This window comes from Rhinoraja longicauda, chromosome 1, assembly GCF_053455715.1.
Source record: "Rhinoraja longicauda isolate Sanriku21f chromosome 1, sRhiLon1.1, whole genome shotgun sequence".
In the NCBI taxonomy this organism is placed as follows: domain Eukaryota; kingdom Metazoa; phylum Chordata; class Chondrichthyes; order Rajiformes; family Arhynchobatidae; genus Rhinoraja; species Rhinoraja longicauda.
This window is the reverse complement of record NC_135953.1, coordinates 121,034,089-121,056,923: the sequence shown is the minus strand read 5'-3', so window position 1 is coordinate 121,056,923 and position 22,835 is coordinate 121,034,089. Positions and strand designations below refer to the sequence as shown.

At 43.3% G+C, this 22,835-nt stretch overlaps 1 protein-coding gene across 1 annotated transcript in view; it reads right to left on the bottom strand.

Annotated features, from left to right (window-relative positions):
* The window catches only part of LOC144600482 (short transient receptor potential channel 3-like), a 91,597-nt gene that overhangs the window by 58,681 nt on the left and 10,081 nt on the right, over nucleotides 1-22,835 (bottom strand). The window contains exons 2-3 of the mRNA XM_078412117.1: nucleotides 10,421-11,198; nucleotides 1,107-1,160 (exon numbers count right to left, since the gene is read on the bottom strand). Coding sequence (XP_078268243.1) covers nucleotides 1,107-1,160; nucleotides 10,421-11,198 — 832 coding nt within the window. The remainder of the gene's footprint in view (nucleotides 1-1,106; nucleotides 1,161-10,420; nucleotides 11,199-22,835) is intronic.

Sequence of the window (22,835 nt, the reverse complement as noted above, 5' to 3'; positions counted from 1 at the left end):
TACCCTATCCAGCTGTGAAGCCAGTCAGTACATGTAGTCCTATATCTCTCTGCTCTGCTGTTCACTATGAAGGTCCTGCCCTGGTTTTACTTCCCAAAATGTACCACTTCAAGCTTACTTGAATTAAACTACATTTGCCAATCCTTGGCCCACTTACCAGCTGACCAAGATCCCACTGCAATTCTTGACAGCCATCTTCACTGTCCACGATACTATCTATTTTAGTGTCATCTGCAAATTTAATAATCATGCCCTGTACATTCTCATCCAAATTGTGGATATAGATGACAAACAGCAATAGGCCCAGCATCGATCGCAAAGGCACACCACTAGTCACAGTCCACCACCACCTTCTGCATCTTATCATGATACCAATTCTGTATCCAGTTAACTTGCTCTTTCAGCATTCAATTACATGAATATCTTATCCCTCAGAATCCTCTCCACCAACTTTCCTCCCACAAATGTTAGGCTTGCTGGTCTTTAGTTCCCTAGTTTTGCTTTGCAGCCTTGTGAAATAGAGGCACAACGTCAACCACCCTCCAGTCTTCGAACACCTCACCTGTATCATTCATACAGTACAGTATATCTCAGCCAGGACTCCTGCAATTTCTTCTCTAGCATCCCAGTGTCCTTGGATATATTTTACCTGGCTTGCAAGATTTATTTACCTTCATATGTCTGAGGACATTCTTAATTGTTCTTAACAACTCATTAAGCTGTTCTTAATGAGTTCTGAATTGTAAGCAAATTAGTGGCTTGGAACCCAACACTTTACTGGGAAAGAGGAAATATTCAAGGGGATGGACATTATTTTAATTTATTACCCAGTTCAAGGATAGGATAGTTTAATTTAAACTTCCTATTGATCAGCAGAGTAATGTGCTGAAGAAAACCAGAAAGGAAGCAGAGAACAAACAAAAACATCTGGAGTAATATAGAACAGTAATGTAGCAAGTGAAGTTATTTTCTTGTATTCAGTTAGTCAAGAATCTGGGACTATATCATCCGTATAACCTTTTACATGAATTATGGATTATGGCATAGAGTAAACTAAAAAGAGAGAATGGAGAAAAATATAACTACAAAAAAAGATTAACGCTCACCGATGAAGTCACCTTGTGTGGGCCTTTTACCAATTCAATTTTCTTGTTTTTAAGCTAGAAAAAAAAAAATGGAGAGGCTTTAAGATCCCAATGGCAGCCGAATGGCATGGAATAGGTGAGCTGACAATATTGATCGTTGGTATAATTTTATCATTATTTTTTGTTGTTCAATTCAGTTGTCTACTTGATCTTTCCAAGAAGATTTGAGAACATGATTACCATAACACGATACTGGCAGAACAGCAATAAAATAAATTTAAAACATCATGATGACATCTCACATTAGGTATCACCAAGAAAAACTGAAAGAGAAAATCTGCATTAGCTTAAAATTGGAACGCTGCTTTTTAAAGCCTGGCTTCAATCTCGGAACATTAAACAGATAAATAAGAGCGGCTGATCTGCATTTGGCTGTATTTGGAAATGTGAATCACACTTCAAGGAATAAAGAGTGCCAGAAATCTGCCATGTTGAGTTGCCAGGCTGCAGTTTTATGTACTTATTTGCCCTGTTAACTTTGTCACTTTGATTAAATTAAACAGAAAGGAACATCAACCTCTGGATAGGCTGCAAAAGTGAACCATTTGGAAATTCGATCACATACCACTATTTCAGAATCTCATGTTTAAAAAAGCACTTGGAAGGATCGATAGTTGACTACAATCATTTCTGGGAAGTTTTGCATCGCTCAGAAATTCAATTGCTCTTTACCCAGCATCAGATATGTTTCAATAATGATACTTCCTCTGCAATGTTCCTTTTGGAGCACTGTTGGTGAAATTAGTCAACTTTGTTCTGGGAGGACATCATTGACCACTCCCAAGACAACGGAGTTTTCTTTGTGAGGTTCTGAAATGAAACCTCACTAAGACAAGTTCCATACTTAAATTCCTTCTTTCAACCCCCCTCCCCTCCCCCCACCCCCCTATGGTACTGATCGACACCACAACCAGTGATTTTAACCCTGAAATCCCCTAATGGGGGATGCTAACCTGAACCTGCTCTGCTCTTTGATGTTTGTTCTCTGCTCATCCTGATCCACTGTGTCACAGATCTTTCAATAGCTGCCTGAGATCCTGATGAACAAATTTCATGACCTTTGGGTGTTCTTAATCTCCAATCACACCTGCACTAGCCCCAAATATTTGATCAGTGCCCATGCCTCTCATTCTGTCTCTCCAGTCGTTGCCAACACTCACTCTGACACACTGATTCCACTCTCCCTTGTTATCTACAGACCCCAATAGGGCCTCCTACCATCTTTTCACCAACTTCATAGACTTGGCTCATTCCTGGCCACTTTCCTTTCCTTCACTGAAGCACAATTGAAAATTTCAATGATGGATCCAGGACCAAAACCATCACTAATCCTTCACAAAATAGGCACAGGGTGCGAACAAAACAGAACTGCCATCTGAATGGCAATCAGTTTCAAACTACTAATCAACTACACAAATTTGATTTTTGTTAAGCAGATTCCTGTCCTGCACCCATTTTCATTGATTTACATTTCCTTTAATTGGTTGTCTATTTTTTTCTGGAACATTACCTCAGGCCTTGAAATATGGAAGGGGGTTGGGGCAGAAAACGCAGGTCGGTGGTTGCATTGGGTCAGAGTGGCTTGGAAGCCCAGCAAGAAGCCCAGCAAGAAGTCTTGCCAAGTGTATATGCAAAATCTCATTATTTTCTTTCCGTTTCCCTAGCCAGCAGCAGCTCTTGGATAGGAAGGTTGAACCAATGAATGGAGAAAAAAAGGAAGATTTGAGTGGAAGGAATTATAGACCAGTTAGCCTTACATTGGTAGTGGGGAAAATGCTAGAGTCGATTATTAAAGATGTTATAGCGGTGCATTTGGAGAGCAGTGACAGGATTGATCATAGTCAGCATAGATTTATGAAGGGGAAATCATGATTGACTAATCTTATGGAATTTTTTGAGGATGTAACAAGTAGAATGGATAAGGGAGAGCCAGCGGATGTGGTGTATCTGGACTTTCAAAAAGCCTTTGACAAGGTGCCACAAGAGATTAGTGTGCAAAATTAGAGCACATGGTATTGGGGGTAGGGTATTGACATGGATAGAGAGCTGGTTGGCCGACAGGAAGCACAGTAGGAATTAACAGGTCCTTTTCAGAATGGCAGGCAGTGACTAGTGGGGTGTTGCAAGGCTCGGTGCTGGGACCCCAGTTGTTTACAATATATATTAGCGATTTAGACAAGGGAATTAAATGTGACATCTCCAAGCGGATGACACAAAACTGGGTGGCAGTGTGAGCTGCGATGAGGATGCTATGAGGCTGCAGGGTGACTTGGATAGGTTGGGTGAGTGGGCAGAGGCATGGCAGATGCAGTATAATGTGGATAAATGTGAGGTTATCCACTTTGGTGGCAAGAACAGGAAGGCAGATTATTATCTGAGTACTGTAAGAAGGAACTGCAGATGCTGGCTTAAACGAAGATAGACACAAAAAGCTGGAATAACTCAGCGGGACGGGCAGCATCTCTGGGGAGAAGGAATGGGTGACGTTTGGGGTCAAGACCCTTCTTCAGACATGTCAGATTAGGAAAAGGGGAGGTGCAACGAGACCTGGGTGTGCATGTACATCAATCACTGAAAGTAAGCATGCATGTACAGCAGGCAGTGAAGAAAGCTAATGGCATGTTGGCCTTCATTGAGAGAGGATTTGAGTTTTTAGGAGCAAAGAGGTCCTACTGCAGTTGTACAGGGCCGCACCTGGAGTATTGTGTGCAATTTTGGTCTCCTAATTTGAGGAAGGACATTATTGCTATTGAGGGAGTGCAGCATAGGTTCACCAGGTTAATTCCCGGGATGGAGGGACTGACATATAATGAAAAAATGGGTCGACGGGGCTTGTATTCACTGGAATTTAGAAGGATGAGAGGGGATCTTATAGAAACATATAAAATTCTTCAAGGATTGGACAGGCTAGATGCAGGAAAATTGTTCCCGATGTTGGGGGAGTCTAGAACCAGGGGTCACAGTTTAAGAATAAGGGATAGGCCATTTAGGACTGAGATGAGGAAAATCTTCTTCACCCAGAGAGTTGTGAATCTGTGGAATTCTCTGCCACAGAAGGCAGTGGAGGTCAATTCACTGGACGTTTTCAAGAAAGAGCTAGATTTAGCTCTTAGGGCTAAAGGAATCAAGGGATATGGGGAAAAAGCAGGAACGGGGTACTGATTTTAGATGATCAGCTATGATCTATGTTTCTATGGTGCTGACATTGATAACTATATATCTGTTTACAAAATTTAAAGTCCTAACAAAGGCAAATAAATTGAGCATAAATATCCAAACCTACCTCTACTAAATTTGGAAGTGCAGCTCATTTAAGTTGTGTTGCTATCACAATCTAAAGTTGTCACAAAGTGCTAGAATCACTCAGCAGGTCAGGCAGCATATTTGCAGCAGACACTGAGACCCAGCACTCTGTGTCTCTTTTTGTAAACCAACATCTGCTGTCCTTGGTTTAATCTAAAGGTAACTTGTTTTAATTATCGATGTGCCATCACCCTATGCTTTCTTAAGGGTTAAATCAACTCTTCAATTTGCTTTATCAAAAACTGACCCCACTAGTTAATTCTCTAGCCTCATTAGAGTTACTATGTGATAAATTACAGTATAATTATTTGAGTTGCTGTTTACCCTAGATCCTTTTCATTTAATTGTGAACCTGATAGACACTTAAACCACGAGAAATGATCTGTTTCTGCCTACTTCACTCTAACCTTTCATAATTTGAAATAACCGTTAATCACCGAGCGGTCTCTTCGGCTCATCTAAAAACAATCTGAGATTCTTAGGTCATGCTCTGGATTTGCCTTTCTCACAACAGGCTGCATCGGTTAGTGCAGGGCCCTCCAAACATTTCAGCATGAGGGCCACATTATATATTTGGCACATTTTTGCGGGCCGTAGAAAAAAATAAAGAAATGTCAGTTTTATAAATTTAATTTGGTTTATATGGCAACAAATAAACAATATTAATTTTTTAAAAAGAGCTTGAAATATTGGAATATATATATACCGTAGGTATACAATTATTTCTGTATACAGGTATACAAGTACAACAGCCTGACCGCGGGAGAAGGCGGCAGGGGAAGAGAAAAGACATTCTGGCCTTCTATTACAGTGAGGAGGGACTGGAGGAGATTCACTGTGATGGATGTTTCTTTTTTTTTGTGTTTTGTGTTGGTTGGGGTTGTGTAATTTGCTTATTTTATTGCTCTTATCGTTGGACTGTTGGTGACGAAATCTCGTCCAAAAGACTTGTTTTTTGGATGACAAATAAAGATATCCTGAATCCTGAATTTATAAAACAGAAAAAATACAGTGACCACCAGTGGGCATGCAGACAGTATAGAAATATCATATGATATAATGGCCACATGTGTCAACGTCGCAGTGACTCACAGGTGGACACTCCACTAAGAAATTATTAAAATTAAAAATCATTATTAAGTCGGCAGCTGCATACAAACCCTCAACTTGATAGCCTACCTGTGTGTAAGTTTCAAAACTGCTGAGATCGGCCCTGTAGACCGGAGACCGAGGAGGAGGGAGCCGCTGGCGACGACAGACATGATGAGTGGGCCAGTAGGAGAGGGGTAATGCCTCCAGCCTGCAAGGTCAGCTGCAGAAGGCGTTTCCCCCGGGACACAGAGGCGGTTGGTCGGGCGAGGAGAGGAGAGGAACGTCAATCGACGGGCCGAGCCAGTCGAGGGCGATGGAGGAGGCCCTGCAGCAGCCTGGGGCTCGTCTGGATAGAAAGCTGCTCAAGTACATCCAGCGCACGGACCGGACTTTGGACTTTTTGTAAACGGCGCCAAAATATGGTGACTCTTGCACGTGTGATCTATGCTAAAATAATTCCACTGTGCAGTGCACACATGAGAATAAACCCCCATTTATACAGGCCGCTTAAAAAAAAAGCTCCCGCGCTTCCACAGAACCCGCAGCACGGAACGTGTTAAGAGCTTGCTGCGGGCCAGATAAAATCTCGTGGCGAGCCTGATGTGGCCTGCGGGCCATAGTTTGGAGACCCCAAACTAGGATCTTAGGATAGACACAAAAAGCTGGAGTAACTCAGCGGGACAGGCAGCATCTCTGGAGAGAAGGAATGGGTGATATTTCGGATCTGGACCCTTCTTTAGAGGAGTGTATTTTTCTTTTGCAGTTGTTCACCCTCTACTTACATACTTCCTTCAATGTGGATTCCAAACTATACATGGTCCAGTTGTGCAAAGATTTTATGTGGATTCAGTACTACTTCTCTATTTCTATACTTTATCAGAATGAAATTTACCTTCAACAGTGGTGAAAACAGCCGAACATCAGCTTTCTGTTTAACTCTTCCCAATTCTTTATTTTACATAAGATTTAAGAACCATTTTCAACTTTTCGGTTTGAAGTTTCATTTTTTTAAATTCTGATTTTTATACCTTTTTAGGCATATTAATGTATGGATGTGACCATCTGCTTATTTTCTATATTTTGTAATATTTGCAAGGTAATATTTTAATATACAGCAAACGAGTCTCAGATTACAGGTTATCAGACTAAAAAAAAAAAAACTGGTGATCAACTCACTCCCCACATAGGCCAGTTATGCTTTATATCTGCAACTTTATGTGTTGATTTTATTTCAGATTTCTTTTCATCCATTTTCAAATCACTAGTGATTGATGGTTTCAGCTCTGACAAAGAGATGTTTTGGGAACAGTATGATTCTCCTTAGCGATCTCCTTTTAATACAATATTCAAGGTTCGCTTTAAACTGATGCTAATATCTTTTTGGTATTTTGGGAGTGAGATTTAATCTCTGAATATTGAACAGAATAAATTTAAATACTTAAAAAAGAATGTGAGATAGTATTTGTGCTCATTTCTTCTTAAACTTTTGCCTATGAGGTGAATAATACACTCTGTCTGGACCTTATGTCTGGTGAATACTATAAATATATTGTATACTGATGTATGTGTGTGTTTGTGTTTCTATGTGTTTGTGTGTGTAATTATGAAATTTACAGTATATAATACTTTATGTCAGTCCTTTTCCAATGAAAATCGTCTAATTCAGTCCTTTAAATTTGTATATATGTGTGATGGGAAAGGTATTGTTTTGTTGAACTTCTAATTTCAACGTATATTTTGTATCCATTTCCATTTCCATGGTAGAATACATCAAAAGCATCTCAATGTTAGTAGAAAATCAGAGGGGAAAAGGGAAGAACTTAAAATAATCATCAGCACCAGCAACAAAGTACTCGTGCACTACCGGGACTGAAGGCTGACAAGTCCCCTAGATATGGTCTGTATTCCCGGCACTCCAGAGAAGTGTCTTCCAGGCAAATTGAAAGACCCAACTGATCAGGAAATCACAAATATAACACACCCATTCAAACAAGAAAGAAGACAGGAAGCAGAAAAACTATGCCAATTAGCTTAATGCTCGTCACTGGGAAATGCTGGAAACTGTTATTATGGAAATGGACGGAGGAGATTTAATAAATCATCCATTGTTTTTATAGTAATAGAAAATCTTGTTAGGCAAATATATTAGCATGCTTTGAGGCTGGTGCATCTTCTTGTGCTCCATAATGGTTAATGAACTCTAAAAGACTTTCGGTAAGAGGTCACATAAAAAAATACTGAGTAATTGGCAATGTTTAGTCCCACTGGCTGTATTGTACCAAATCAGAAAAGACTTCCTTGTGCTTTCATGGAGCTCTGCTAAAACAGAGCAAGAGGCAAAAGATAGAGAGGTCAGAGTTGAAGTAGGTTGAAGAATTAAAGACATGGGCAACTGGAAATTTAGGGTTGCCATTGTGGAATGAATGGAAATATTCTGCAAGGTGTGAAGCTACAATTGGTTTCTGCAATTTCGAGTCCACATCCTGAGCTCTGATCCTCTCACTAAATTGGAAGAAATAGTAATGAATCGTGACTTCACCTGGAAGGAATGTTTTGGTTTCAAGATGATGGAAAGAGAAGAGATAATAGCGTTGATGTTGCATTCTTGGCATTTGCATGGGGAAGTGCTTTGAAAAGATGGATGTTAGTGGAGATGGAAAGATAGACCAATGAATCATGGAGGGAACAATCCCTGTAAAAAGCTGAAAGGGAGGGGATGATGCATCTGTTGGTGGCATGAAGTAGAAAGCATCAACAAAAACATCTCAGAAGTGTTGATGAAGTTCTGTTGATCAAAACAGATGCAATGAAAATAGGGAATATGGGAGAATGGGATAGAGTAAAATTACAGGAAGCAGGATGGCCAAATGCAGCCTCTTTTACATCAGCAAGACCAAGTATAGGCTTGCCGATCATTTGGCCGAACACTTGTGTTCTGTCTGCCAAGGCCTGCTGCGTCTCCATTTTAACTACCCCTCCCATTTCCCTTTCAGTCCATGGCCTCCTCATTCCCAGAGTGTGGCCACATGCAAACTGGAGGAACAGCTCCTCGTATTGGGTAGCCTTCAACCCAACGGTTTGAACATTGAAGTCTCCAATTTCAAGTAAAATCCCCCCACCTCATTTCTCTTTCCTGCCTCCTCACCCCACCCCATCCTAGAGTGCATCCATTTCTCCCACTATCTCCCACCCCCCCATCCCTTGTCACTCTGCCCCTTCCCCCTCTTTCTTATACTCATCTCCCATTCCCATCATTTAGTTATTTTATCCCCCTTCTTCCCCATTTCCCCTGTCCCCTTCCACCTATATCTCTCCATCTGGCTTTACCTTTCACTCCTCTTCTCTACTTATCTGAAGCTCTTTTGTCTCCTTTTCACCTCAAGTCTTTGTCACTTACTCCATCCATCTGCCAACCAAACTCCTCTCAGCATCCACCTATCAAATGCTAGCCTTTGTCCCGGCCACACCTCTATTAGAAACATAGAAACATAGAAAATAGGTGCAGGAGGAGGCCATTCGGCCCTTCGAGCCAGCACCACCAGTCATTGTGACCATGGCTGATCATCCACAATCAGTAACCCGTGCCCAACTTCTCAACATATCTCTTGATTCCACCAGCCCCCAGAGCCCTATCTAACTCTCTCTTAAATTCATCCAGTGAATTGGCCTCCACTGCCCTGTGGCAGAGAATTCCACAAATTCTCAACTCTCTGGGTGAACAAGTTCCGACTCACCTCAGTTTTAAATGGCCTCCCCTTTATTCTAAGACTGTGGCCCCTAGTTCTGGACTCCCCCAGCATTGGGAACATTTTTCCTGCATCTAGCTTGTCCAGTTCTTTTATAATTTTGTATGTCTCTATAAGATCGCCTCTCATCCTTCTAAACTCCAGTGAATACAAGCCTAGTCTTTTCAATCTTTCCTCATATGACAGTCCCGCCATCACAGGGATCAATCTCGTGAACCTACGCTGCACTGCCTCAATTACAAGGATATCCTTCCTCAAAACTGTACACAATATTTTCCAGCATTCTCCTCCACTCCAATCAGTCTGAAGAGTCCCAACCTGAAACATTATCTGTCTATTCCCCTCTCAGTTGCTGCTTGACCCACTGAAATAATCCAACACTTTGTATTTTGCTCAAGATTTCAGCATCTGCAGTTCCTTGTGTCTCCTTAATATAGAAGATAATTGTCTGAGGTTATGGTAACTATAGATATCTTGGGGTGTTAAACTGATTTGCTAAAGTGTGGTTCATTACCTGGAATCTTGCAATAGAATCCAAAAAGGGCAGATTTCAAATCATTTCTGCTAGTTTAGTATAAGCTATCCCCCTACATATATTCTTATATATATTCTTATCCCCCCTCCCTCCCCCCCTCCCGGTTACCATGGAAACCCTACGAGGACGGGCCCAACGGGCCCACTTGGCCTAGTATATTCTTAAAATTCTCAAGATGTCTAATAACTATGTGGTCACTTTTTAAATGCAGATTGACACTGGAAAACAGGTGATATAAGGGTATGAAGGTGTAAGTTGACCTCCTTTTGAGGACTTCCTGCACTGGGCGGTTTTTCATGAGGCACTGTTTCGATCAGGACATAACTGAATTATGCAACAATATTCATATTGACTCACGTACAAAATAATTTGCATTAACCAGGCAATGACAGCATATTGCAGTTCACTACAGTATCCCAATGCATGAGATGATGATGAGAAAAACTGTTCCATGGGAACTAATTTTCTCAAGATCTTTTGGCAGTCAAAGGTTTAATTATCTCAATGTTTCCATTCACTTATTTAATCAGTGCAGATTTTATACAATTAAAGTAAAATATGCCTGTTTAGATATATATTTAAGACCTCACAAGGCTTACCTTAAATTCTTTTTCAATGTTTGCCAACTTGGTTAATTCATTACTCAGCTCCAGTGCAGTATGAACTGGATCCTCACTGGACAAGGACAGATAGGCAGGGCTTGCTAATCCTCTATATGCATTGATCCGAGATCTGGAGTGGTTAAAGGAATCATGCTTTTGCTTCTCCGCACATTCATTACATTTACAGAAATAATCATGGGGTTTCTCAATCCGTGCTCCCTTCATGAGCAACATGTGCACCACTTCATATTTCTGGCAGTGAGCTGCCAGTATGATTGGTGTGATGTCTGGAGAAAATCTGGTGCCATCTTCATCGTAGGCATAAAAATCATCATCCTGCAATTCTTGTTCACATGGGCTAAGGGTCAGACGGTTACTGGGCTCAAATCCAGAGTGATTCAAAATTGCTTCCACTATTCGTATGTAACCTTTACTGATAGCAAGTAACAATGCATCTCCAATGCGAGCCAAGTTATCCCTCTTCAGAAGAAGCTCTGTTACTTCCAAATGTTCATTTCCAACTGCGAGTTGGAGGGCATTTTGGCCCATGTAATCAACACAATTGACATTGAGTGACTTGTTCTCCTCCAGCATTCTCCGGACAACAGGTATGTTCCCATATTCAGCTGCATCCAAAAATCGTTCCTCTTCTGGTGTTAAACTTGTTCCCCTGTCATTGAACATGAAAGCTGGGCCACGGAGAGCCGGTCTCCTTCCTTTCTCTCTGAGCACCGTCATTCTCCGCTGCATCACTGATGGGTTATTGACATTTTGCCTAGGAAAGAGAGAGACCAATAAACCAAAATAATATGTGAAGCATTTCTGCAATTAATGCTGCTCAATTCAGAAAGGCTGCGTTTTTAACATGAAATTGTTCAATTACAATTAAAACACATGCTACGTGTGCTATAACACCGGGATAAGCGATCAATCAAGAAAACCAGGCCCAAACCCAATGTACTATCTAAACTGATTATACAAACTTATGCTAAGGACAATAACTAACTCCATATGCGATAATCAGCTACCTACATGTTAACAAGCACACACAAAAAAGGATTTGTGCAGATGCAAGTATATCATTGGGATTATCAAGCTGGCATCTCCTTTCACTGGTGTTTCATTGAGTGAGGCCCACGACACCTTGGGAAGGCTCACCAGTAGTTTTGGAGTCCCAGCACAACCCCCCTCAATACCTGCTCTCACCACCTATGCTACCAGTATCAATTAAATAAAGGAAACTACAGACAATGAATTAACTCGAACAAATGCTAAACACTCGCAACCTGTCTTCCACTTATCCTAACACATCGTTAAACTCGTAACACCACAAATATCAACCTTGCATAAAACCGGGATTAATTTGTACAGAAAACACTTGCAAAGAAATACACATACTGCATGTTATACATTTTATTTCTGCTCCAACTGACACAATTTCTTCACCAAATCCACCTACTGCCTTGCTCTGCTGCCTCTGATATCTTCTTTACGGCCTGACACAAACTCTGTCCGCAAATTCCTAGCTCTCCAAATAGCGACGTGGTCAGTCATGTTATGAGGAGGGGGAGTTCAACGAGATCTGGGTGTCCTAGTGCATCAGTCAATGAAAGGAAGCATGCAGGTACAGCAGGCAGTGAAGAAAGCCAATGGAATGTTGGCCTTCATAACAAGAGGAGTTGAGTATAGGAGCAAAGAGGTCCTTCTACAGTTGTACCGGGCCCTGGTGAGACCGCACCTGGAGTACTGTGTGCAGTTTTGGTCTCCAAATTTGAGGAAGGATATTCTTGCTATGGAGGGCGTGCAGCGTAGGTTCACTAGGTTAATTCCCGGAATGGCGGGACTGTCGTATGTTGAAAGGCTGGAGCGATTGGGCTTGTATACACTGGAATTTAGAAGGATGAGGGGGGATCTTATTGAAACATATAAGATAATTAGGGGATTGGACACATTAGAGGCAGGAAACATGTTCCCAATGTTGGGGGAGTCCAGAACAAGGGGCCACAGTTTAAGAATAAGGGGTAGGCCATTTAGAACGGAGATGAGGAAGAACTTTTTCAGTCAGAGAGTGGTGAAGGTGTGGAATTCTCTGCCTCAGAAGGCAGTGGAGGCCAGTTCGTTGGATGCTTTCAAGAGAGAGCGGGATAGAGCTCTTAAGGATAGCGGAGTGAGGGGGTATGGGGAGAAGGCAGGAACGGGGTACTGATTGAGAGTGATCAGCCATGATCACATTGAATGGCGGTGCTGGCTCGAAGGGCTGAATGGCCTACTCCTGCACCTATTGTCTATTGTCTATTGTCTATTGAACCTCTACATCCCACCTCCACCAGACGTACTCTTGCTCTCCATCCTCTCTGTTCAACTTCTGCTGCCAACCCTACATATCTAAGCTTTTTCCTTTCATAAGCCTCACCCAGTAAGTTCACCCAAGGCACTGTCAGTTCTATAGAATACACTATCCGCTGACAAATTGACCAGAACACTATATCAGGCCTCAAACTAGCACACATCATTTGGTGTGAGCCAACAAGCTTTCCTCCCAAATTTACCTGCATCTGTCATTCATTGCCCCCCCTTAACTGGCCTGATTAATACCTGTCTGAAAACTTTCCCTCTCTATCTTTCTCTCTCTCACGGACAAAATGAATCGCTACACTCTCAGTCCTTATGCCTACTGAATCTCCTCCTCTCAATTGCTGCAACTATACACTTTAAAGACCTGGTTATGCCGCCAATTATACCGACCCTGAGAAAGATTAGTTCTACATCCTGACAAAATATGCCTCAACGTTGCCACCACTGAACACAGGGGACACGCCGGGTCCCCACCTACTCATTGTTTGAGTTTCTGTGGTGATGGCAGCACATCATAAATAGCTCCTATAAGGAAACACATGACTTGCCTCCATGTAACATTTAATTTTCCTGTGATCATCCAAATGCTAATTTTATTTGAATTCCTCTGGTTACTTTGGTTTTCTTAATGAATGAAACTGGGAGAAATTTGATGCACTTGGGCGCCATGATAGATCGGAAGCACGCTGTAGTTTCAGACACAAGCCAGCATGGTCCCTGGCTTTTGTGCAGAACCATGGGTTGCTGGTATGTTCAAGCTTGCTAGCACTCATTAAATCCATGCTTCTTGGAAGATAGTAGTTTGTGGCTGCAATCTGTGATGTAAAACATGATTAAAGCCTAAGAAGTTAGCTGGAAGCGATGGCAGAATTTAGGTTTAGACTGAGTACCCTGATTTTCCACAGTGAATCTTTGGAGAGGAGGTGAAAGGCTTTCTTCCCCACAATGGCACCCTGGTGCCTTCGTAACAACCTGGAGCTCAATGCTCTTAAGACAGTGGAACTGATTGTAGACTTTCGAAGAGATCCCCCTCCCCTCCCCCCACTCACCATCAACAACATCAGTCACATCTGTGGAGTCATTTACAATACAATACAATACAATACAATATATCTTTATTATCATTGTACAGGGGTACAACGAGATTGGGAATGCGCCTCCCATACGATGCAATAAATTAATTAGCTAGTCAGTATTAATTTAAACAACCCAATGAAGCAAATTAGAACAGTTTTAAAACAGAGTAAAGTGCAAGTAGATCTGTGCCGGTTCGCTGTGCGATGTGACCATCCGGCTCAGCAGAACTGGTTCAGAGCAGCTGTGGCCCTGGGGATGAAGCTGTTCCTGAGTCTGGAGGTGCGGGCGTAGAAGGCCTTGTATCGTCTGCCCGATGGTAGAAGTTCAAACAGACTGTTGCAGGGGTGTGAAGAGTCTTTGTGGATGCTGGTGGCTTTTCTAAGGCATCGTGTGTTGTAGATGCCATCCAAGGCTGGTAGCTGTGTTCCGATGGTCCTCTGAGCTCTATGGACTACCTGCTGAAGAGCTTTCCTCTCTGCCTCCATGCAGCTGCGGTACCACACAGGGATGCCATGCGTTAGGATGCTCTCTATGGTGCAGCGGTAGAAGGTCGTCAGCTGCTGTTGGGGTAGACCAAACTTTTTCAGTGTTCTTAGGTAGACCAGCGCAGCAGTGTTATTGGACCATGTTAGGTCCTCCGAAATGTGAGTGCCCAGAAACTTGAAGCTGGACACTCTCTCCACACTGTCCCCGTTGATAAAGATCGGGGCATATTCCCCGTTATGTGACCTACGGAAGTTGATGATCAGCTCCTTGGTCTTGGTGGTATTTAGGGCCAGGTTGTTATCAGAGCACCAGTCCGTCAGGTTCTGCACCTCCGCTCTGTATTTTGTTTCATCACCGTTGGTGATCAGTCCGATCACCGTTGTGTCGTCTGCAAACTTGACAATGGTGTTGGTGTCGAATGCAGGAACACAGTCGTGTGTGAAGAGGGAGTAGAGCATGGGGCTCAGAACACAGCCCTGTGGTGTGCCGGTACTCAGGGTGATAGTGGAGGACAGGTGCAGGCCCAGTTTCACTGCCTGCAGTCGCTCCAGCAGGAGGTCCAGGATCCAGTCGCATAACGACGAGCTGAGGCCCAGCTGGTAGAGTTTGGTGATGAGCTTGGTGGGGGTGACCGTGTTGAAGGCAGAGCTATAGTCAATGACTAGCATCCTCACGTACGTGCCCTGTCTTTCCAGGTGAGTCAGGACAGTGTGAAGAGCCAGAGAGATGGCGTCCTCTGTGGATCTGTTTACCCTGTATGCAAATTGATGTGGGTCCAGTGAGGCAGGGATGGTGGATTCGATGTGTGAGAGGACCAGCCTTTCAAAGCACTTCATGACTATAGGAGTTAGGGCAACCGGACGGTAGTCGTTCAGGTTGGTGATCTTTGCTTTTTTCGGCACCGGCACTATGGTAGCCTACTTCAGGCACTTGGGAACCGTGGCCAGAGATAATGACAGGTTAAAGATCCTGGTGAATACCTCAGCCAACTGGTCAGCACAATCCCTAAGTACCCTTCCTTGAACTCCATCCGGGCCTACAGCTTGCGTGAGTTGACCCTTTGCAGAGCGCGTTGTACTCCCTGTGTGCTCAGTTGCAAGACCAGTCCCTCCGCCTCGTCTGGTGTTCTTCCACTCAAGGTGGTGTTGCCAGTTTCGAAGCAGGCAAAGAAGGTGTTTAGCTCGTTGGTTAGTGTGATATTGCTGTGGGGGCAGGCAGGGCTGCTCTTGTAGCCAGTGATGTCCCTGACACCCTGCCACATGCTTCTGGTGTCCGTGGTATCGAAGTGGTCTTCCACCCATTGCCTGTGGGTGACTTTGGCCCTTTTTATACCTTTGTTCAGGTTTAACCTGGCAACACTGTATGCTGAAGTGTCACCAGATTTAAAGGCATTGTTGTGTGCCCTCAACAGATTCTGTACCTCCTTATTCATCCAGGGTTTCCGGTTTGGGAACATCTTTATTTCCTTGTCCTCCGTGAAATTCTCCACACAGCAGTTGATGTAGGAGAGCACAGTGGATGTGTATTTAAGTTCCTTGGAACCATCATCTTGGACTATCTACTTCCTCCCGCCACTAAATCCTCCTTTTCCTGCTTAGTGTACTTTCCTTTATAACAGGAAGTAAGGAGTAAGCCCTCATAATAGCCAGATGCTACAGCCAATAGTGGACAGGAAATGAGTCGTGGAGAGATCCACGTAATGGAACCATTGTTTGAGCGTGTTGATAGTCTGCTCCACCACAGTAACCATGGCCTTTGTTCTCTATGTTATTCACGAGTCATCAGCAAACCAAACATTGTGGTGGCACAAATGCAAATGGCCTGTGGAGTGCATCTGAATGAAGATATCACTACCATTGCCAGGATGTCAGCTGTTGACCTGCAAGATGTATGACTTGTGGCCACACAACAGCTGAATGGGCAAGTTGGGCCAAAGGGCCCGTTTCAAGGTTTCATGGTCAGTTTATTGTCACATGTACCAATTCAGGTACAGTGAAATTTGAGTGCTGTATAACTCTGCGTGATTTTGCCATTTGCCAAATATTTGGGCGGTTTCTTGGGCGGATTATATTGGGCAAGGTCTTGTTAATGCATGGGGACTTGGTGATTGAATTCAGTAGATTAACACACAGCAAGCTGTTCTGAAAAATGCACAAAGTGCAAGATGATTGCCTGTTTCAATGTCGAGTGTGGAGAGTGAATTCTGGGCTTTTACAGCAAATTTTGACCTTTTGATTAGAACCATTCAACATGTTTCAATTTTTTAAGGTGCAGCAGCCAGTTAATTCTTACGGGCGAATTCTCACTCACTGGAGAATATGTTTATTCTATCAGTTAATCACAATGAATAGAAATGCAGTAATGCCGCACTGTCTGCTTATAATTACGTTGTCCATTTTCATTAAAATGTTTTAGATTTGTGCTGCTTTCATCAGGTAATCAGCTGCTGGAAGTTGCTCAATGAGAAAGTTCACACTAAGTTTTAAATCAACTGAATTCTACATGAAGGGTCCTGATATGAACATATTTTCCAGAGATGCTGGCTGACCCACTGAGTCACCCCAGCACTTTGTGTTCTACTCTGGTTCCTTCATTTTCGACCAAATTGTGACTGTCGCAGAGATTAGTTCGGCCTTCCTGAGGGTACACCCACAAAAAATTGGCCTAGACAGAGTTCCTGGCCGTGTCCTTAGTAGCTGCGTGGACCAGCAAGCGGGAGTATTTGCGGACATCTTTAATCTCTCCATACTCTGTTCTGAGGTACTCACCTTCTTCAAGAAGACCACCATCATCCCAGTGCCGAAGCAAGACCTCATGCCTAAACGACTACCACTCAGTGACCTTGACATCCACCATCATGAAATGTTTTGAGAGGCTAATTATAGAAGGCTAACCAGTGGTCTTGACCCACTGCAGTTCGCCTATGCCACAACAGGTCCATGGACAATGCCATCGCCCTAGCCCTACACTCATCCGTACAACACCTGGATAAGAGAGCCCCCTGTGTCAGACTCCTAGTATAGACTACAGCTCTGCCATTATACCATCCAAGCTTATCACTAATCTCGTGGGACTTGGTGTCAGCACTCATCTCTGCAACCGGATCCTCGACTTCCTGACAAACAGACCCCAATCAGTGAGGATAGGGGACAAATACATCCTCTACGATAATCCACCACACTGGTGCTCCACAAGGATGCATTCTCAGCCCCCTTCTTTACTCCTTGTACACCCACAACTACGCAGCCACGTACAAATCGAATTCAATTTACAAATTCGCAGACGATACCACAATTGTGGGCCAGATATCAAATAATGATGAGACGGAGCACAGAAAGGAGATTGAGAACCTCGTGTCCTGGTGTCGAGACAACAACCTTTCTCTCAATGTCAGCAAGATAAAGGTGATAGAGATCGGCTTCAGGTAGCGAAGCGGTACACGTACCCCAGTTTGCATTGATGGCGCTGAAGTAGAGATGGTTGAAAACTTCAAAATCCTAGGAGTCAATATCACCAACAACTTCTCCTGGACTACCCATATTGAAGCAACGACCAAGAAAGCACACCAACACCTCTACTTCCTTAGAAGGCTTAGGAAGTTTGGCATGTCACCTACAACTCTCACCAACTTCTACAGATGCACCATAGAAAGCATTTTAACAGGATGCATCACAGCTTGGGAGCAGCTCCATCCAAGACTTCAAGAAATTGCAGTGAATTGTGAACACAACCCAGACCATCACACAAACCAACCTCCCTTTTATCAAATCCATTTATACCTCTTGTTTTCCTTGGCAAGGCCAGCAGCATAATGAAGGACGAGTTACACCCTGGCCACTTACGCTTTCCCCCTCTCCCATTAGGCAAAAGGTATAGAAGTGTGAAAATATACACTTCCAGATTCAGGGACAGTTTCTTCCCAGCTGTTATCAAGCAACCGAATCATCCTACCACAACCAGAGAACAGTGCTGAACTACTATCAACCTCATTGGTGACCCGACTGACTATCCTTGATCGGACTTTGCTGGTTTTACCTTGCACTAAATATTATTCGCTTATCATGTATCAATACACTGTAAATGGCTCGATTGTAATCATGTTTTGTCTTTCTGCTGACTGGTTAGCACGCAACAAAAGTTTTTCACTGTACCTCGGTACATGTGACAATAAACTATTTCACCATAATTCATGGAGTATTTGCAGTTACAAATTTTCCTTTCAGTGCCCTTTCACACTATTTATCTACATTAAGTTCATCTGCCACTTTTAGGCTCTCTAGGATGGAGATAGGTGCCATGAAGGAGTTAGAGTGAAGGGAACCTGGAAGGATGAGGTGTGGAAGTACAGGTTCAAGAGAGGTCCTGGGCTGTCATCAGAAGTCCATCTATTCCTCCCAGCCAATATAAGAACCTTAAACATTTAAAATTTGAACCTTATTTGTGGAGCTTCTCCTAGACCAAGACTTAATTCCCTGAATGTATATCAGATATGGGAACTGAAAATGCCTCAGCTCTAATCCTTCCATTTATAATCACAAATGATGTTGCATTTACATTATTGGACCCCATCTGTGTAATTAAGATATGCCTCATGTCAGCAGGTACTCAGCTTGCATCCTCCAATGAATAGGATAACATGGGGACGAGGGAAAGAAGCAGTATTACTACGGTAACTGATACTGTTACACCTCCACACCTTCGCCACACCCCATGGTAACTTGTAGCATCTGTGACTTCCTTAAGTGAAACAGTACAATGAACTAGTTATTGATAAAGATACCAGTACATATCATATTTAACTAAACACAAACTTATTCAATTTCCTTGTTTGTCTGCAAAACTACGACTACAAATGCTACGTAACATCTCTGATGTGTGTGCTGCAGGCATTAGAGATCCCAGAAAATCACCTCTTTAATCACGACTCATTTGCATCCTTGTCTATCATCGTTGCGAAGACATAATTACCTCCATAAGTTTGAACAGGGAGCATTACACAATTTACATAAACCTTAATAATTTCAATTAATCCATTTGTCACATTACTAAATACTGTGAATACATGGTAACAGTCTCTATTTTGTTTGCTTTTTAGCACTTTCTGTCTATTTCTTGGTTTGGATGTTGATCTTCCTTCTTTTCCCATTCCTAAACAGTGACTCACTTTTTTTTCTTCTCTACCTTTTTGACATGCATTGAATCTATTGCTTTCCTTTCTGAGCCAAGTAGCTCGGCCTCCTCCAGAACACCCCATCGACATGTCTACTTTGCGATGGTTACAACATACAGAGATGACCAATAATCCACTGGTTTCTTTTTATTTTTATTTTTTTATTGTAGAGATACAGCGCGGAAACTGGCCCTTCGGCCCACCGAGTCCGCGCCGCACAGCGATCCCCGCACATTCATTAATACTATCCTGCACACACTAGGGACAATTTTTTAACATTTACCCAGTCAATTAACCTACATACCTGTACGTCTTTGGAGTGTGGGAGGAAACCGAAGATCTCGGAGAAAACCCACGCAGGTCACGGGGAGAACGTCCAAACTCCGTACAGACGGCGCCCGTAGTCAGGATCGAACCTGAGTCTCCGGCGCTGCATTCGCTGTAAGGCAGCAACTCTACCGTTGCGCCACCATGCCGCCGTGATCCATTGCCCAGGATGAGAATGAAACTCCTGAGCTTGATCTCACTTGTTACTTCTTCTATATGATCTGCATAACAAGTGTTCTCAATATATATATATATATTTTAAACAGAGTTGCTTTCTCTCTTTTTTAGTTCTGACAAAGGTTCTGGACCTGAAATATTATTTGTAGTTTATACCATAGTCTTTGACCATAGTGTCATAGTCATACAGCATGGAAACAGGCCCTTCAGATCAACTTGCCCATATTGACGAAGATGCCCCATCTAAACCAGTCCCACCTGCCTATTTTTTACCCATATCTTTCTAAACCTTTCCTATCCATGTACCTGTCCTTATGTCTTTTATATGCTGTTATAGTATCTGCCTCCTCTGGCGGCTCCCTCCTCTGGCAGCTCATTCCATATACCCACCACCCTTTGTGTTCAAAAGTTGCCCCTCAAATTCTTATTAAATCTTTCCCCTCTCACCTTAAACCTCTGGTTCTTGATTCCCCTAATATGGGTAAAGACTCTATGACTGCATTCATCCAATCTATCCCTCATGATTTTATATACCGCTATAAGATTACCCCTCATCCTCCTGAGCTCCAAGGAGTAAAGTCCTAGCCTGCCCAACCTCTTCAGGTAGCTCAGGCCCCCATGTCCTGGCAACATCCTCGTAAACCTTCTCTGCACTCTGTCACAATACTTCAAATGCAACCTCAGTAACGTTTTATACAATTGTAACATAATATCCCAACTCTACTCAATATGACTGATAAAGGCCAATGTACTGAAAGCCTTCTTGACCACTCTACATACCTGTGATGCCACTTTCAGGGAACTATGTATCTGGTCTCCTAGATCCCTCTGTCCTCCAACACTCCTCAGAGCCCAGCCATTCACTGTGAGGGTCCACCTATAATTTAACTTCCCAAAATGCAACAGCTCGCATTAAAGGCTTCGGCCGCGGAGGCTTCGGCCGCGGGCCCTGTGGATGTCTGAAGCTCGCTGGTCCCTGGGTGGGGGCCGACCTCTGGAGCTCCGGCAGTGGCAGCGTCTTCGTCCACCCCAAATCGCGAGGCTTGGGTCGGCCCACTGCGGACCTTTCACCGTCCGGCGCGGCCTGGAATAGGCTGCGGGATTTTCCACCGCCCGGCAGGGGCTTCAATGTCGGGAGCCCCGACGTGGCAATTTTGACTGCCTGACCGCGGGAGAAGACGGCAGGGAAGAGAGAAGACATTCTGGCCTTCCATCACAGTGAGGAGGTGACTGGAGGAGACTCACTGTGATGGATGTTTTTTGTTTTATGTTGGTTTTTGTGATTGTGTTTTATTGCTTTCTTTTTATTGCCTCTCATTGTTGACTGTGGGTAATGCAATTTCGTCCAAAAACTTGTTTATGGATGACAATAAAGGTACTTTATACTTTATAAACCTCATCAACCATTGCTCAACTCACTTGCCCATCTGATAAAGATCCTGTTGTTATTTTTGATAACCATCTTCGCTCTCTACAATACCACTTACTTTAATGCCATCTGCAAACTTAATAATCATGCCTTGTACATTCTCATTCAAATTGTTGATATAACCCACCAACAGCATCACTCTCTGCTTACTTCCATGAAGCCAATTCCCCATCCAGTCGGTTAGCTCTCCCTGGAACCCATGTAATAAGTATGTTCCTCAGTTTCTGAAACTCCTTCAGGGATACACATAATCCCAGCTGTTCATATCCGTCCTGTGCATCCTTCCTTTTCCTGAACAGAGCCTCAATTTCTCTCGTCGTCCCACCTGCCTTACCCTTCCCTCCATAGGACCATGTATGTCCTGAACTCTTGTCATCACACATCGAGATGGAACAGAAAATTATGACCGCTTTGCTGAACTTGTGAAGAAGACGGCGAGAAGGCATATGCCACGGGGGTGTAAGATGCAATATATTCCTGGACTTTCCAAAGACAGCTTGGAATTATATGAAGAGCATGTTGCCATGTTTCAAGAAGATCCTTTCTCTGATGAAACTACTGAAATGGGCGAGAAAGTGATGGAATGCATATCTCAGGAGCGTCGTAAGACCTGGCAAGCCTTGATAGAGTCTACCGATTTGTCAGAAAACCACCAAGAAAGCATGGTCAACCATCCGAAAGCTTTGTGGCGACCCGAAAGCACCACCTCAACCGCCCAAGGTATCACAAAATGCTGAAGTAACTCAGCAGGTCAGGCAGCATCCTCTCTCCTAGATGCTGCCTGACCTGCTGAGTTACTCGAGCATTTTGTGATACCTTCAATTTGTACCAGCATCTGCAGTTATTTTCCTACAAACTCAACCGCCCAGTCACTGCAAATCAAGTTGCCAACCAACTGCTACAGAACGGCAAAAGTGGAAAGATGAAGAAGATCAAACTTGACCACAAGAAGTACAGTAAAGACCCTGGTCACACTCGACCCATGACTGTGGAAGAGCTGGAAAAGGGAATCTCTTCACTGAAGCGAAGCCAGGAAAAGCAATTGGCCGGGATAACATCTCACCAGAGCAGATTAAGAGCTTTGGACCTGTTGCTAAGAAATGACTGCTACAGCTGTACAACCACTGCTTGTCTACCCACAAGATTCCTAAGATCTAGAAGAAACCACATGTACTGGCACTCCTGAAACCTGGGAAAGATCCATCGATTCCTAAGTCTATGATGAGCCAAGTACTCAACCTCACTCAGCACATTGAAGATGGTTTTGAGGAAGGGAAAGTAACCGGTGTTGTGTTTGTCGACCTCTCAGCTGCTTACGATACTGTTAACCATAGATGCCTTTTCCACAAGATCCTGGAGCTTACCAAGGACATCGGTCTAACAGAATTGAT